The sequence below is a fragment of the Lepisosteus oculatus genome, chromosome 8 (genome assembly GCF_040954835.1).
Source record: "Lepisosteus oculatus isolate fLepOcu1 chromosome 8, fLepOcu1.hap2, whole genome shotgun sequence".
In the NCBI taxonomy this organism is placed as follows: Eukaryota; Metazoa; Chordata; class Actinopteri; order Semionotiformes; family Lepisosteidae; genus Lepisosteus; species Lepisosteus oculatus.
In genome coordinates, this window is record NC_090703.1 from 52,281,840 (window position 1) to 52,298,654 (window position 16,815).

At 44.7% G+C, this 16,815-nt stretch overlaps 2 protein-coding genes across 3 annotated transcripts in view; one reads left to right on the top strand and one right to left on the bottom strand.

Moving 5' to 3' along the window:
- Positions 1-142: 142 nt before the first annotated feature.
- On the bottom strand, positions 143-3,460 carry tnfsf10l4 (tumor necrosis factor (ligand) superfamily, member 10 like 4). The gene is made up of 5 exons (XM_015351627.2): positions 3,120-3,460; positions 2,478-2,627; positions 1,651-1,696; positions 1,121-1,210; positions 143-1,022 (listed from the first exon to the last, which is right to left on the bottom strand). Exons 1-5 carry the CDS (start codon positions 3,297-3,299, stop codon positions 592-594), a joined length of 897 nt encoding a protein of 298 aa, XP_015207113.1. The 5' UTR covers positions 3,300-3,460; the 3' UTR covers positions 143-591.
- Positions 3,461-4,293: 833 nt separating this feature from the next.
- med12 (mediator complex subunit 12) overlaps positions 4,294-16,815 on the top strand; it is a 35,383-nt gene continuing 22,861 nt past the window's right edge. For both annotated transcript variants that reach the window (XM_069193815.1, XM_069193816.1), the window contains exons 1-20: positions 4,294-4,476; positions 5,738-5,842; positions 6,283-6,474; positions 6,749-6,908; positions 7,243-7,418; positions 7,761-7,871; positions 8,655-8,927; positions 9,303-9,449; positions 9,952-10,051; positions 10,254-10,390; positions 11,279-11,410; positions 11,808-11,934; positions 12,228-12,457; positions 12,558-12,620; positions 12,782-12,955; positions 13,260-13,404; positions 14,400-14,518; positions 14,915-15,058; positions 16,287-16,450; positions 16,678-16,809. In XM_069193815.1, coding sequence (XP_069049916.1) covers positions 4,378-4,476; positions 5,738-5,842; positions 6,283-6,474; positions 6,749-6,908; positions 7,243-7,418; positions 7,761-7,871; positions 8,655-8,927; positions 9,303-9,449; positions 9,952-10,051; positions 10,254-10,390; positions 11,279-11,410; positions 11,808-11,934; positions 12,228-12,457; positions 12,558-12,620; positions 12,782-12,955; positions 13,260-13,404; positions 14,400-14,518; positions 14,915-15,058; positions 16,287-16,450; positions 16,678-16,809 — 2,930 coding nt within the window. In that variant the 5' untranslated portion in view covers positions 4,294-4,377. The remainder of the gene's footprint in view (positions 4,477-5,737; positions 5,843-6,282; positions 6,475-6,748; positions 6,909-7,242; positions 7,419-7,760; positions 7,872-8,654; positions 8,928-9,302; positions 9,450-9,951; positions 10,052-10,253; positions 10,391-11,278; positions 11,411-11,807; positions 11,935-12,227; positions 12,458-12,557; positions 12,621-12,781; positions 12,956-13,259; positions 13,405-14,399; positions 14,519-14,914; positions 15,059-16,286; positions 16,451-16,677; positions 16,810-16,815) is intronic.

The window sequence follows — 16,815 nt, forward strand, 5'->3', positions numbered from 1 at the left end:
TGGTATGAGCAGGTGCTACTCTAAGCTAAAGGAGCCCATAGGAACCTGGCACCCCTTAGCTGGTGTTACCCACTCCAGATATAATCTGTGACATCAGAAGACCTGTCCATAAGTTTGCCTTGTTAAATTACTGAAATGAGTATTTTTTTCAGTTATTTCATTACAGACTTTTATTAAAAACACAAGAATATTTTAATAAAAATATTTTGTACAAAATGGGAAAATTAGATCTAATTTTTATTCTTTAAACGGATGTGCGTTGTTTGAAAATTAGACTAAGCTTTTTTTTTTACTTTTCCCATTAATACCATTATCAGAGTGGATCTGGCTAGCAATCATATGAGTGCAAACCTGATCAGACACAAATCCCCACAAAGGGAAATACGTGTGTGCTAATTATTATCATTATAAATACCACAGCAGTTAAAAACTAGAGTTTCTGTAAAATAACACACTTGCAAGACTTTAGCGACATGGCCTTTGTGGGCAATAAGACATTACATAAAGATTTCCTTAGTGCTCTTCTAGAACAATAATAGAGAAGAAAATCGATTAACCCAATACCTGTTCAGTAATTTTGAACTTCACCAGTTAAATTACCATAAATGCTCCAAAATAAGTGGAATCCTCATTCAAATACACAGAGTGGATGTCATGAACCTTCAAAATGAGCTGGTCCCCCTGCTGCAGCTGGAACAGTGCCCCCTGGTGGCTGGAAACTAGATCGCGTTCCAGCTCCATGTTCCAGCATCCAGTGGAGGCAGCCTTAGAAAGAAGGATAGGCTCCTGGTAAGATGTCTTCCTGTATATGTAGTGTAGAAAAGGCTGGGCCTGCTCCTTGCCAGCTGGGCGCTGCGAGTGGTAATAAACCTGGGAATAGACAAAGTAAAGCCCATCTCGCGGCACCACTATGCCTCCATCCTGACTGTATCCCATCATGCCTTCTTGCACGGCCATGCCATTCACATTGTCCCAGCGTACAACGGCTCCTCTGGGAGTCGTCATGGGGCCCCATTGACTGCCTGTGGAGTACAGAATAAAGACAATGAGCAACAAGCTTTCCTACGGAAATCGAACAAGACACTAAATGCAACACCGTCGTGTAAAAACATGCTCCCACCTGGCTTTAGCCACAGAAACTGTCTCCAGCCCTGCTCGGGGCCCAGGTGGATGGCTGGTTTGTTGGCGTGGGTCAGGGACACATTGTGGGCTGTGAGAAATAGATGAAAACATCACGGAAAGAAGTACCTTATAAAAACCCCACATTTGCCTTGCAGATGGTCTGATACTTATCACAATGCCTACAGTACATGCTCAAAACCTCCAACTTTCGTTCGTCTTCTTGATCTCCAGCATAAACAAACGAAGCACTGTGCTTCTCAAAAACATGCCGCAGTGACTCAGTGCAACTGTCGTGACACTTGGGCGGAGCGGTGGCTCTGTGGTTAAGGATCTGCACCTGTGGCTGGAAGGTTGCCGGTTCAAATTCTGTGGTTGGCAGAGGAATCCTACTCCATTGGGAATTGTATATGCCTACTAAAGTGATCTTTAGGAGCAGTGCTGGGCAAGGGAACCTGTTGGACAGGATTCTGACAGTGTGCTGTGCCAATGAGGACAGTGATTTGAATATGTTGCAAAACAAAAACATACCTGTAAGCTCCTGATACAGGGTGTTCCTGACATCAGATATCAGTTGCTGCAAGACAAAACAACAGGCTCCAGTAGTCAGCACTAGGACGAGAGCGTGTATGTGGTGGACTGAATGACATATCCCACTTGTCTACGTCACTTATTTCTCTCTTGCTTGGGACTGCAAGGAGAAGGGAGCATTACAGATCAGGACTCCCATTGAGAATGGAATTGGGTGTTTCTGTTCTGTTATAATAATTCTTTACACTTAAATAGCACTTTTCTGGACACTCCACTCAAAGTGTTTTACAGGTAATAGGGACTCCCCTCTACCTAAGTGCAGCCAGATGGCACCAGTACACTCCCCACACACCAGCTCTCAGTGGGGAAGAGAGCAGAGTAATGAAGCCAGTTCAGAGATGGGGATTATTAGGAGGCCATGATTGGTAAGGGCCAATGGGAAATTTGGCCAGGACGCCGGAGTAACACTCGTCGAGATTCTTTTGAGAATCATCCTGGAATTGATAATGACCACAGAGAGTGAGGACCTTGGTTTTACTGAGTGTCCCTATCACTGTAGTGGGGCATTAGGACCCACACAGACTGCAGGAAGAGCACCCCTACTGGCCCCAATAACACCTCTTCCAGCAGCAACATTAGTTTTTCCAAGGAGGTCTCTCATCCAGGTACTAACCAGTCTCATTCCTGCTGAGCTTCAATGGGTCGCCAGTTGTGAGTTGCAGTTTGATGTACTGTAGCTGCTGGCTCGTCTATTAAGCTCTCCTTTCCCTAGTCTTGGTTAGTCCAGCGTGAGTGAATCACTGCCTGTTAAGTGGGAGTCTCGTTACCTTCCCGATAGTTTTCTTGAGCTCCGCATTCCACTGGTCACAGCCGGCAAGGTCTTCAGAGCTGAAAGATGCATTTTCTCGAAGGCCTGGATCCACTAGGTACTGCAAACACTGTACAGGATACTCTCCGAGCCTGGCCACCTCCTGGGTCTGGATAAGTGAAGTACAATCAGAGGCGTAATTGCAAACGCAGGACGCATACTTCTGCTCTGTAACCGGGCGGTACAAGTACCTGCGCCTCTTGTGTTTCGAATGATCAACATGGACTCAAAATCACAGTTCATCTCACTTTTTTTTAGATAACGATTAACCCGGTAGTCATCAAACAATTTAAAAGTTTTTAAAACATCTAGAAAATGAGCGGCTTATATGCACAAAAAAAGTAATTCATAGTACAGGAAATCAGTATTCCGACAATAAAAAACATATTCAAGCAAACTAATGTTCCAAAATAGTTTTCATCGCCGTTTTATTCTCTGTCTCCTAAGTGAAGTCCAGCCAGAACTGAAACTGATCTGTTGCTGAGCAGCGCGTACAAAAGTCCACCGACATTACTGTACCTTCAAGGAGTTCTGTAAGGATGAGCAAAGCCAGTTTTTACTGTTTAATCAAGAACAGTGTGTATTAATATGATAAGCTTACCTGCTTTATTTCCAGAGCCAAACTGTAGAACAGATAGGCAGCCCCAACCACTTCCGCTCCGAGTAAAAAACACAAAACCAAAACGAAACTATTCCAGCTCCCGACGCTCAGCTTCCTCTTGGGCGACAATTTCTCCTCCAGCTGCCTGTAGATGCGGTGGGTCTGGGACTCGGTAGTCATGTTTCTGTCGTGGGGATCCACATCGTTATGATAACTCAGCAGCAAAGATTAAAAACAGGGTCTACAGAGAAATGGGAGCCCCCCCAGCCGCCTTACTGAGCCCAAGCAAACCTGCCCGTTACAAGAACTGCGGTCCTTCCCAGTCGGAAAGTCCCGAGCGCAGTTAACGCCTCCTGAGTCACTGTGGGTGGGATGAACGTTTTCGGAGGCATTGATTTATTTTGGTTTAAACCTTTAACTGCAGTTATTTCTACAATTTTAATGCTAGCAATTAACAACAGCGACAACGAATATGATGATATTATTTTTTTTTGTTTTTGAACTTCACAGGTATGCATGCATGAATGCGTTTTGTCGCAGCCTGAGAAAATGTAGACAACACACAGCTGACCTGGACCTCATCTATGGCCATCGAGATAAGAAAGATCGGTGAAGAAAACTCACAGCGGAAAAAAAATAAATAATGTAGCGCACGCATTATTTAGAAAACACAACAAACTATCTTTAAAATTAAGACAGAATCGAAAATTGTAAACTACTTAAAAAAACGAATCAGAGGACAGGGGATGATTGGATTAGCAGAAATGAAAAAAATGTTCTCAATCTACATCATCAAAAAACCCCAACAACAACAGAACCTGTTCATTCTCCGAAGACTTCTTATTCTGGAGAAAATATAGTTTTGTTGACTATGATGTCCTGCCACCACTGTTGCTGTATTTACAGTATATTGTACATTATTAAGCAGTACAGTACTATATTCATGAACAGACTTGTTTGCTCTCTTTGCAGTCGTGAATAGTGGGCTGGTTTACTGGGGGAAGGTTCAAATTCAACCCTATGGAATTTGCAATATATCCATATGTCTGTTTATATAGGATCCGCCCCCGACCTTCGGAAACTTCCGTCAGTATGTCTGGCTGCTTCGGCAATTTCCGTACGCGGGTCTGGCGGATCCGGCACAGCGATTGTGTTGTCTCGCCGTGGTTATTCGGTTCCCCTTTCGTGTGTTTCCGCGAAGACTCGGCACTTGTCGTAGCGGAAGGGGGAAAGCCTTTGCTGTGATGCCGCTGGAAAGATGGCCGCTTTCGGGATCCTGAGTTACGAGCACCGGCCCCTAAAGCGGCCGAGGCTCGGGCCTCCCGATGTTTATCCGCAGGACCCCAAGCAAAAGGAGGTGAGGAAAGGGGGCTCCGGGCTGTCTGAGCCCCAGCAGGGCACTGGAGGGGGTGCCCGAGCGGGCTGGCTGGGAGTCGGGCTTGCAGGAGAGTCCGAGGATGCAGCCTGGGCCTGTTTTGTGCTTCAGTAACAATAACAATGAGCAGATACACAGACGTGAAAAATGACATTAGGTTCTTGCAAAACTGTTTGAGTTTTACGTGCAGCCGGAGAGCTCAGTAGCCGCTGTTGTACAGGGACTTGTAAAAATAACACCAGAAATGCTGCTCACCTTGTGTTTTTTAATAATTTTATATGCCCAAGGTGGTTTTCTGCCTTAAACATAGACGCTGTGCTCCAGTGTTTATGGCAGAGATGGGAATATTCCCGAGCAGGCTGAATACACCACAGCAATGTGTTTTAATTATGCACGGAGCTACGGTTATCAGTAACTGAGTGCAGCAGTGGTGCTAAATGACGTGACGAGCTGTTGTGCACTAGCTCTGTGAGCCTGGACGCCGGTTTGTCGTTGAGAAGCAGTTCTGCTGTCCTTCTAACCAGTCCCGTACAAGAAACTTTACAGTTTCAGTGCGGTTGTGATCAGCCTTCCCCAGATCGTACCGGGGTGACTGACGGCGCGAAGCACTTCAGTCGCTGCCCCTTACGGTCTGAGAGACGTTTCTGAAATTTCATGTCTTATTGCTGTGTGAATAGCACACGTAGAAGGCGTCAGAGGTCATTTATCAGTGTGGAATAGTGTATATAATATACATATATATCGCACTACTGCAACGACATAGCTTGCTGCCGAGGTTCTTGCAGCCCAGGGCACTTGTGCCAGCTGGTTTGGAAAAGAGCCCACCAGCACAAAGCAGGCAACATTAGATAACTCTAAGGAATGGTTTTCATTTTCAGTTTGTAATCACGACAGTCTTGTCATTAAGCACACTGCTGTTTATATATCAGTGTGGAAAACACTAGCTTGTCAGGAGTCTGCAAAGTAAGAGGCAGGGGGGCAGGTTTGGGTGACATTTTAGACGAGACACGGGGAATGCTTTCCTTTTTTGTGTACAGCTCGGTGATCAAAGTTGTGCCTTGTGGGATGTCCTGTGTCTATCGTCAGTGCAGCTTTCACACTCCGGTGTTTGCAAACGAACGGCCAGTGTAGCCCGTGCGCCGGTGGGGGAATGGAAGTGTGTAGCACCTCCTGTCCCAGCCGCAGGGTGGCGATGACAGTGCTGTGCTGCTGGCCACTCAGTCTTGGTGCTTTATCCCGTCAGGATGAGTTGACAGCTCTGAATGTGAAGCAGGGGTTCAATAACCAGCCGGCGGTTTCGGGGGACGAGCATGGCAGCGCCAAGAACGTCAACTTTAACCCCTCCAAGGTAAGGAAGAGTCCTCAAGGTTTGCTTGGCCTGCGTTCTTCAGTGCCATCTGGTTGCAGCAGTGTGTGCCACTGTAGGAAGCAAAAGCTCTCATTGTCTGCTGAATTTGTGATAAGTTGACATGGGTTGATGGAGTTGTGTACCTTTTTGTTTCTTTGGCTTTACTGTAAACAGAAGGGCATTTGTGAACATGAGCTTTTGAAAGATAACAACTTAACATCGCCACTCTGATTGTCTTTATTTCACCTATGTGCTGTTTTTGTAATTGATGTTATTTGTTTGGTTTTCTTTGCTTCTCAATAGATAGTCCTTTAAGTAATACTTCAGCTTTCTGTCAAGTTATGGGATAATAATAGTGGAAGTCTCTAACCCTTTTAGTCCATCCACGCTTCTGTTACAGTATGAATTCAGTGCTCATTCGGTTCACGTTCTGTTCACAGATCAGCTCCAATTTCAGTAGCATTATTGCAGAGAAGCTGCGATGCAACACGTTCCCCGACACAGGAAAGAGGAAACCCCAAGTCAACCAGAAAGACAACTTTTGGTTGGTCACTGCGAGATCCCAGAGCTCCATCAACAACTGGTTCACAGACCTGGCTGGAACAAAGCCTCTCACCCAGCTTGCTAAGAAGGTGTGAACAGTCAAATCCAGTTCATCATGCTGAACTTTCTCAAGTTATACGTTAAGTGTTATGCTTGGTACAAAATGCATTTTTCTTTTAAAATGAAAAGAACACAACTTCACATGAAATGTAAAAAACACATGTAAATGTGTTTATGGAACTTCAGTCTGAATATGTAGATAAAATAATTCTGAAATTAACTGCATGTAAGGGAGAATGATGAAAGCCATATGTGCCTCTGAGAGCCTTTGATTCCTTTTTGTTTGTCCTTTGCTTTGACCAGGTACCCATTTTCAGTAAAAAGGAGGAGGTTTTTGGCTACTTGGCCAAGTACACTGTGCCAGTAATGCGTGCTGCATGGATGATCAAGATGACCTGTGCCTACTATGCAGCCATAACCGAGACCAAAGTGAAGAAGAGGCATGTGATTGACCCCTGTATAGGTAACCACTCCTCTCCCTCGTCCTTCATGTCAGTGTTGCCGAGCTTTGACTGATGTGAAGCTGTTGATTAGTAGCATGCTTGTAGCGGGGCTTTTGGAACTCTTTAGGAAGAAGACAAATGTTTTTTTTGTAAGATGTTGAAAGAGTTTTGTTTTCATAGCCTTCAGCAGTCCGGGGCAGGATCTGATTTCACCTCGGTTACTTAAAGGCTATACAGTGTTAGTTGTGCATTTAACTGCTTCATGAAGGACACAGTAAATATAATTCTGTTTGACCACAATGCAAGATGTTCCCCTTGAGCCTGTAGTTTTTTTATCGTTGTGCCCGTGTGCAGAATGGACCCAGATCATCACAAAGTACCTGTGGGAGCAGCTGCAGAAGGTGGCTGAGTTTTACCGTCAGTCGTCCAGCCAGGGCTGTGTCTCTCCACTGCCCTCCACCCCAGTGGAGGTGGAGACGGCGATGAAGCAGTGGGAGTACAACGAGAAGCTAGCCATGTTCATGTTCCAGGTCAGATGAATGCAATTCGGCTTGTCCTCCTGGAGAGTGTAATACAAAACTCTTCCAGACATTTAGTTGTAATCAAATATTTATAGATGTCTTATTATATTTCCCTTATATATTAGTGTTTAGTGTTCAGAAGGGTGATCACTTTTCTTCCAAGGTCCTCCAAAGAGTGTTAAAGGAAATAATGGATTATTCAGGGATGTGACATTCAGAGCAGGTCATGTGTTTGGGGAAAAGGGTGTATCTTCGGTGCTCTTGGAGGTACAGTAGCTGTGTTGGGCCGGTGCAAACTGTAATTGTGTAAAATGGTGTCTTATTTGTGCTGCCCGGTTCGCGTGTTTTTAGGATGGCATGCTAGACAGACACGAGTTCCTCACTTGGGTTCTGGAGTGTTTTGAGAAGATCAGACCAGGAGAGGATGAGCTGCTGAAACTGCTTCTACCGCTGATGCTGCAGGTAAGCTGACACAGGCGCTGGTCATGTAGTTGCAAGAACATTTTCCCAGGTTAATAATAATAATTGCTTACACTTATATAGCGCTTTTGACACTCTACTCAGCGCTTTACAGGTAATGGGGAGTCTTCTCACCCTCCACCAATGTGCAGCCCCACCTGGATGATGCGATGGCAGCCATAGAGCCATAGAGCGCCAGTATGCTCACTGCACATCAGCTATCATTGGGGAGGAGAGAAGAGTCATGAAGCCAATTCATAGATGGGGATTATTAGGAGGCCTTGATTGGTAAGGGACAATGGGAAGTTTGACCAGGACTCCGGGGTTACACCCCTACTCGTTTCGAGAAACGCCCTGGGATTTTTAATGACCACAGAGAGTCAGGACCTCGGTTTTACGTCTCATCCAAGGACGGTGCCTGTTTACAGTATAGTGTCCCCGTCACTATACTGGGACATTAGGACCCACATGGACTGCAGGGTGAGCGCCCCCTGCTGGCCCCACTAACACCTCTTCCAGCAGCAACCTTAGTTTTTCCCAGGAGTCTCCCATCCAGGTACTGACCAGGCTCATACCTGCTTAGCTCCAGTGAGTTGCCAGTTGTGAGTTGTATATTGATATGGCTGCTGGCTTAATGCTGATCACCAGCGTTTCACAGCGATTCCTAATCCAACTCCAATGCTGCATTTTCAGATGGTATCTTTCCCACAGTGTTTTCCTGTTTCAAATAAAAATGTGTCCAGCCCTGTGCTTGTTAACGGTGTGTGCTTGGCCTTTGTGTTGCAGTATTCTGGGGAGTTTGTGCAGTCGGCCTACCTCTCCAGAAGGCTGGCCTATTTCTGCACGCGCCGGCTGAACCTGCTGCTGAGCGATGGGACTGTGGGACCAGGAGCTGGGGGGCATCAGACCCACAGCATCACGGCTCAGCCAGGCAATGCCTTGCCACCCACGCCAACCCCCCAGCCTGCGGGGGGCAACCAGCCGCAGACTCCCTTCACAGACTTCTACATCTGCCCCCAGCACCGGCCCCTAGTCTTTGGGCTCAGCTGTATGCTGCAGGTAAGATGCTTTCTGCCTCTTGGGGTGTTTACCAGCACCTCTTTACATCTGGCAATTTTTTTTAATGCTGGGAGTTTCGTTTCCCCTGCACTGCATTGACCATCATCACCCAGCCTGTAATTTGTTTTTCCTGCACTGTGAAGGTCCATGGTTGATTGGTTTGTTAGTCTGAATTGCTCTTTTTCTGTTAGTCGAAAACCGGTTTCACCCATTTCTAAGGTTCGAGTTGTAGTGTGGACTTTGAATTTGCTGTGTCAGAGGAACATTTCTTTTTTAGCAGTATGTGGTTGAAAGGAGTAGTTGCCCGAATGTCTGGATTTTGCTGCCTTAGCACGCCTGTGACGTGATAATTCAGCCTGTCCTCCTTTTCTGCAGAGCATTGTCCTGTGCTGCCCCAGTGCTTTGGTTTGGCACTACTCCCTGACAGACAGCAGGAACAAGACTGGCTCCCCCCTGGACCTGCTGCCCATTGCACCTTCCAATCTGCCCATGCCAGGGGGCAACACCACCTTCACACAGCAGGTACTGCTTATGCAGGCATGGTCTGCTGCTAATCCTACAGCCCTCTCCCTTTAGAGGTGTTTAATCTGTTCGGTCACAGCTGCTTCATACATTAATTGTTTTTACCCTCTTGGGACACGTGTTTAACCAAATGACACATTTTATTACACATTACAGTTTTCTGTAATTTTATGTCCTTCCTCATGCACATTTATGACTTTTTATCAAGGTGATATTTCAAACCCACAGCTTGTCAATCATGACTATTTTTACTATATTATTATGGAAGTGCCAGATTAACATGAAGAAATTCTTTCAGTGTTCTTTTTGGTCATTGAGTGCTGATTATGTTGTGAGGGCGAGTGCCATTGTGCTGTTCTGTAAAGATCTATTTCACAGTCTAGGTCATAAATATATTTTTCAGCATTTGGTGTCTGTAGTTGTCCTGCTGGGGGTTCCTGTAGTCTGAGAAAGGTGCAAGAACTTTTCCCTGTTGAGAGTGGTGTGTTGGCCTGTGTTCCAGGTTCGAGCGAAGGTGCGGGAGATTGAGGAGCAGGTCAAGGAGCGGGGCCAGGCTGTGGAGTTCAGGTGGTCCTTCGATAAATGCCAAGAAACTACAGCAGGTGTGGAGAGAGGGATTCCCATCTTTCATTTTCTAAGAAATTTCAAATTCATCTGCATAAAAATAAGTTAGTGATGTGCTTTCTACCCAACGTGTCCCTAATTAGTTCTCAATGGGGATCGAATCTGGGTGCTTCACTTTGCCATGACAGCCATCGTGAATTCGATTTTAACAGAGACACTTGACTTGTTGTCTGTCCGCAGGCTTCACTATTGGCAGGGTGCTACACACCTTGGAGGTTTTGGACAGCCACAGCTTTGAGAAGTCTGACTTCAGTAACTCGCTGGACTCGCTGTACAACCGCATTTTTGGGTCGGGTCAAAGCAAAGATGGCCACGAGGTGAGGCCTCTCAGCTCCTTTAATGCTGTTCGGTGTGTTAAGAAAGCATGTTTTGATTTAGAGTGCTGTAAAGTTTACTTGTCACTTTGGTTTGCTGTTGGTTCACAACCAAAGCCAGTTGTGTTTCAACAGGCAGTATTTGGGTTACAGGTGTGTTTTTGTGTTTGTAGGTCTCCCTTGTGTTGATGGATAAAATGAAAGCACAGCCCTGTCTTCACCAGAAACCTCTGGGGTATTGAGCTGCTGCTCTCTGCCACCTGACCAGTTGCTCTTTACTTTTACAATGCAGGGAAAAATCAGATACAGCACAATCAAACTAAGATAAACAAAATCCTTAGGTCTTCTTGAACTACTGACTGAACCTCTTTATGAGGTCCTTGTTTTTCATAGCTGAGCAGCTAAGCTGCTTACCAGCAGCAGAAACACTAACTCTTCCAGATTGTTAACAAGGCTCGGTTCCAGTCTCACTCTGGGGCTTCACAAAGTTCTTGCAAACAAATGGAAGTCTCTGTTTCTCTGAGACTCTTCATAATATAAGAACTTCCAAAATGAGGAAAATCTCATGGTGGTCAGCACAGAAAGATTTTGCTTACTGGTTTTTAAACTGTTACCTGAGCAGTTGTCTTCGAGCTTTGATTATTTTGTGAAGAGCATTCTCAGTTCCCTTTTGACTTATAGTTTTGTTTTGAATAATAACATTTAGCTGTAATACGATTATTATATAGTTGTAATAACATTTTTATTAGAATGTCACAAAATTATAGTGTCCATGGTGCTGGCTTCTGTTGTAGCATCATGCCAGTGAGGTACATGGGGACAAAGGTCACAAAAGCATTTGCTTGCCGCTGAGATCTCTGAGAGTGTTCTCTGGCCTGTCCTTGCCTCCAGATGAACCCTGACGATGATGCAGTGGTGACATTGCTGTGTGAGTGGGCTGTGAGCTGCAAGAGGTCTGGGCGACACAGGGCCATGGTGGTGGCCAAGCTGCTGGAGAAAAGGCAGGCCGAGATTGAAGCTGAGGTAGGCGCCGACACGGAATCTGTATGCTTGGCATTTGTGTTCAACACACGTCTTCAGGCAGCTGTGCATAAAAAACATCTCTTGCATATCCTGGACAAATTATGACAAATTAAAACACCAGCGATACCTATTGAGAAAAATGATTTGCTTAGTTGCAGCACTTTCACTGTTGCAACCATATGTTGTCCTGTCACTCCTGAAGTGGTCCAGTGGTAGTAGTTTAATCATAACAAATCTGCAGGAAGAAAGCTTTGTATGCTAATTACAGAAGGGGTGAGGTATCTGTGATCAGAATGCCTTACTTTGCAAAGTCTTGACCCCAGCACTGATGAGCCATTGATGTCGCAGATGTGCAGTGTGGAGGACTGTTCTGTATGTGCTTTCTCTCTGTGCACAGCGGTGTGGGGAGTCAGAGGTGGTCGATGAGAAGGGTTCAGTGTCCTCAGGCTCGCTCTCTGCTGCTACCCTGCCTGTCTTCCAGGACGTCCTTCTGCAGTTCCTGGACACACAGGCTCCCATGCTGAGTATGTCCTGCCTTTGGCTTGCTTGGTTCCAACCAACTTCAGGCTATTAGTCACAAGACAGTAGATGCATATCTCACACAGATTAATAAATATAAGTTGTATATGTATTCCTTCCTGTTTGTTGTTCAGATTTTGATTTGTTTGCCCGTCTCACAGTTATCCAGGGTTATGACCAAGTCTTTTATCACGAGACATCATTCTCGAGTGTTTGGCGTTTCTCCTGCCAAAGATCACTTAAAGGATTGACTTTCTCAAAGGCTGGAATTTGATTTGCTGGCATGATCTTTTTGCAGCTGAGCCTGGGAATGAGAGCGAGCGGGTTGAGTTTTCAAACCTGGTTCTCCTGTTCTGTGAGCTGATCCGACACGACGTTTTCTCCCACAACATCTACATGTGCACGCTGATCTCCCGCGGGGACCTGGCTTCTGACTCCCACCTGCCCCGCCCTCGCTCCCCCAGCGACGAGCCGTCGGACGAATCGGAGCGAAAGGAGCAAGAAGCAGCAAGCAGCGTCAAGATGGAGGTACTGGACCCTTTCTCTCCCTGTAACTGCACTTAAGGACTGCCAGCACAATATTATTGACGAGTGCTCAAGAAATCTCACTTTTGTCTCTTCTCATTAGGATGCTGGTCTCTCTGAATCGATGGAAATAGACCACAACTCCAGCGCTATTTTTGATGATGTAGTAAGTTTTTCTACAAAAGCCCTTGTTCATAATCTGACCAGTTTTAAATTTGTTTTAGACATTTAATGAAACAGACTATATGCAGGAGAATTGATTCGCTCGGTTGCACGCTGTTGGTGTGCTTTGGAGAGTGCAGCATGTGGGTTGCTTTCCTCCCCCAGATGTTCTCTCCACCAATGCACTGTGAGTCTAAAGGCAGCCCCTCGCCGGAGAAGCCTGCCCCCGAACAGGATGGGAAGAGCACTACGAAGGACAAGACCTTGGACCCTGCCTTCCCCCTGGTGTATGAGCTGCCACGGCACATCCAGTATGCCACACACTTCCCAATCCCACAGGTGAGCGAGACCAGTGTGGAGGTGTGCCCACACTGACAGGAAACCAGGATTTGTGTGTCAGGTGTGTCGCATGTGATATTATTTTTGTTTCCCTTTTTTAGAGTACTTTTAGAGCACAAAAATCAAGTTAAACCTGCTGTATGTACATTGTTTTGTGGTATAGAATTATTGTTCTAACGTTTTATCTCTAAATGTTTTTGATGTCAGATTTAAGTGATGCTTAGGGGTGTTTTGCTAGTACTGCCGTGCTTCCAGCAGGTGGCAGTGTCAGCTTCCACTGATGGGCCTTTTTTTCCCCTGTTAGGAAGAGAGTGCCAGTCACGAGTGTAATCAGAGATTAGTGGTGCTGTACGGTGTGGGGAAGCAGCGTGATGAAGCACGGCACACCATCAAGAAAATCACCAAAGATATCTTGAAAGTGTTGAACCGAAAGAGCACCGCGGAGACTGGTATGAGCAGTGAAAAGTGTTTAGGAACCTGAGAGCTTGCACACCAGGGGAGGCCACCCAGCCCATACAGATCCTCTGGTTACTAGTAGCCAATTGATTTGAGGATCTTTTCCGCTCTTTATAAGATCCCAGGGTATCAGCTTAGATTCTATGCTTCAATAGCATGTTTCAGACTCCCATGTCCTTAAAAAAAAAAAGCCTCACTTTCTTCCTTTTTAATGAATTTCTGTGTAATTTGCCATTGTTTCTTCTGGCTCATGTTTCACTCTTTAATCTGTAGAAGCTGACTTTGTCAGTGTCTTTGAGGATTTTAAATACCATTGTTACTGTGAACAAGTTAATTGGAAGTAAGAACCTTGTTAACTAAGTTTTCCTTTTAAAACTTGAACAGTCTTCATAGATCTGGACTGCCTTATACGAACCACATTTATATCCTGTAAAGAGGATTCAAGCAATTTTATGCAGTGTAGACTGTTGTATCTTAAGTATTCATCTGCTGTCTTGTGTGTTGGTGTCAAAGTGAGGTACTTGAAACAGTGGAGTGATTCATGTTTCAGCTTTCAACTGATTTCATTCTTTTTGCCATTTTCCCTAAAGACACTTGCACTTTTAAGTGCAGCATATATTTTATATATATATAACTATTAGGTGAATCTAAGTCTTCATGAAGTTTTTCACTAAATTAAATGACTTTTTCTGTGAGATATTTCTTTTGTGATTAAAGTTTCAAACTGTTTTGCCCTAATCCACTGAAGCACAACCCTAGTCCTTAAGGACTTCTCTGGTCTGCATGGGGATGTAAAGCTTTAATTTGGCTCCTGATGTCCTGCAGTAAATTTAGATTAGCTCTGTTATGCTGCTTTGACAGGCCTTGGGTAGATATGGATGAAAAATTAAGGAGAACCTTGGGCTTTCATGGGCTGGAGCTCTCTCCATTGTCTGACCACTGTGTGATCTCTGGATCTTTTGGGGAAAGACGTTTTCTTTTACTCTAGGAGGAGAAGAGGGACAGAAAAGGAAGAGGACTAAGCCAGAAGCCTTCCCCACAGCAGAGGACATCTTCTCCAAATTCCAGCACCTTTCCCATTTTGATCAGCACCAGGTCACCTCTCAGGTGAGAAGGACCACTGGTGTCCTTGGCGCTGTGGCAGGCTGTCGGCAGTGAGATTCTGAAGTGGAGCTTCTCCGATGGGCTGAGCATTTGTTTGAAGTTTCAATATCTGCTTTCATGTGCATCTGCCAGAAAAGACATGATAGAAAGTTAATGGCCATCTGCTGTCATTTGATTTTCTGCAAGTTCGGATAAATGTGTGTGTAAAGTGTGGTTTACTGACAGCGTAGGCAAATGCTCTGCATTTTGGCTTTTAACAGAATAGCAGTTTTGTTGCTTACCCCAGAGCTCAGCATCATTAATTTTATCACAGTTGTATTACAGTTTTTCTGTTGTTTTGTGTGTACATTCCAGGTTAAGTAGAAACTTGGTTGATGTCTTTGTGTTTCTGATTGTCAGGTGTCCCGGAATGTCCTGGAACAGATCACCAGCTTTGCCTTAGGGATGTCGTACCACCTCCCCTTGGTCCAGCACATCCAGTTCATCTTTGACCTCATGGAATACTCTCTCAACATTAGTGGGCTCATCGACTTTGCAATACAGGTATCAGCAACTGGATGGGGTGCACTGTGAGCACTGCTTTAGGCTTCCACAGTAACTTTTTGTTAGGACATTGTATTCTGATATTGTTCATTTGTGCATTAGTTGCACATGTCTAACATCGCACATCACAGGGTAGTTCAGGTGCCCCTTTTGTTAATAATAATAATTGCTTACACTTATATAGCGCTTTTCTGGATACTCCACTCAAAGTGCTTTATGGGTAATGGGGATTCCCCTCCACCAGTGTTCAGCCCCACCTGGATGACGTGACAGTAGCCATAGTGCGCCAGAATGCAACAAGTATACTTGTTGAATTCCTTAGTTTTTTTGGGAATAATTATATATGTATTTGTGCTGATTTAATAGTTATTCTCTACTTTCCTACCATTCCTGGACTGGACTTTTTTTTGGTCTGTTGACTTAAATCACATTTTGATGTTGTCTGTAGATTTGAGTGTACTGGAACATTTAGAAATGAGAACAGTAAATTGTGATTATTTTAATGGCTAGCAGGAATCTATTGGACAAACAAAAACAGTATGTGTACATAGATGCTATACAACAGTACACAATACAGAGTATGAATAATTCGGCAGTGATGCAGCAGATCACTTACTTGGGGATTACAAAAATATTGGTAATAATAGGGTTAGACTATATTAACTGAACACTTGTAAACCTCATAATTTAAAAGTTTTGTATAATAATTTCAAAATTCACATACTTGAAAACAAGTAAATAGTAACTGTCATTAACTAAACTTTATCATACATGTTTGGAATAATAGTTTAATTCTCTGGGTTTATAATTAAATATTGAACTTACACATTTATATACATATACATATACACAACTAATGCAACACTCTGACCAGGCCATTCTGTGAAGAGATAAAGCTGATGCTGAATTTGTTGCAGCTGTATTGCAACAAAGAATTACTGGCTAGAGTTGTTTTGAGGTTGGTTTACCTTCGAGCTTGGTTTTCCTAAAAGGTGTGCACAAGGTCTGACCCAGGTCCAGTACATGAGTGAGCAAACATTGCTCAGCCTGCTAGTAGCTGCTCTCCCTGAATATTCACCAATATTCAGACTTGTCAACAAAAGTCCTAAAAGAGGCCCTAAACTGTGGCAAGCTTGTTATCCATTAAAGACAGTAGAAATATCTTTTTTTTTTCTTACCACTTGGTTCTCAAAGGTGTGTTCATGTCTCACTATCTTCCTCTGTGTAGCTACTGAATGAGCTGAGTCTGGTGGAGGCTGAGCTGCTACTGAAGTCGTCCAGCCTGGTGGGCAGCTACACCACAGGCCTGTGTCTGTGCATTGTGGCTGTGCTGCGGCGATACCACTCCTGCCTCATCCTCAACCCTGACCAGACTGCCCAGGTCTTTGACGGGTACGTTTTGACCACGGCTTTGTTGGCCTGTCCAGATCCATTTTACATGACATTGACTGCATTTTCGAAACCCACATTTGACGTTTTCAGTTTAGTAGGTAAATTAAATTATTTTGATTTGAGAAAAAAAGGCAATCAAACATGCTCATGTTAAAGTGATTTTGTATGTAAAAAAGTGTCATGCAGAGGTTGTAATATGTGTCTGATGGAGGCCATGTGTGTTTCAGGCTGCGGATCGTGGTGAAGCATGGGGTGAACCCTGCAGACTGCTCCTCTGCTGAGCGCTGTATACTGGCCTACCTCTATGACCTCTACACCTCTTGCAGCCACCTCAAGAGCAAGTTTGGGGAGATCTTCAGGTAAAT

What these genes read in the sequence shown, in the direction of transcription:
- tnfsf10l4 (XM_015351627.2), bottom strand. Translation starts at nt 3,299, where the DNA reads ATGACTACCGAGTCCCAGACCCACCGCATCTACAGGCAGCTGGAGGAG. An exon ending in TCAAGAAAACTATCGGGAAG is followed by an intron (nt 1,697 to 2,477) that starts GTAACGAGACTC and finishes TTTGTCTTGCAG; the next exon opens with CAACTGATATCTGATGTCAG. An exon ending in GTTTCTGTGGCTAAAGCCAG is followed by an intron (nt 1,023 to 1,120) that starts GTGGGAGCATGT and finishes TGTACTCCACAG; the next exon opens with GCAGTCAATGGGGCCCCATG.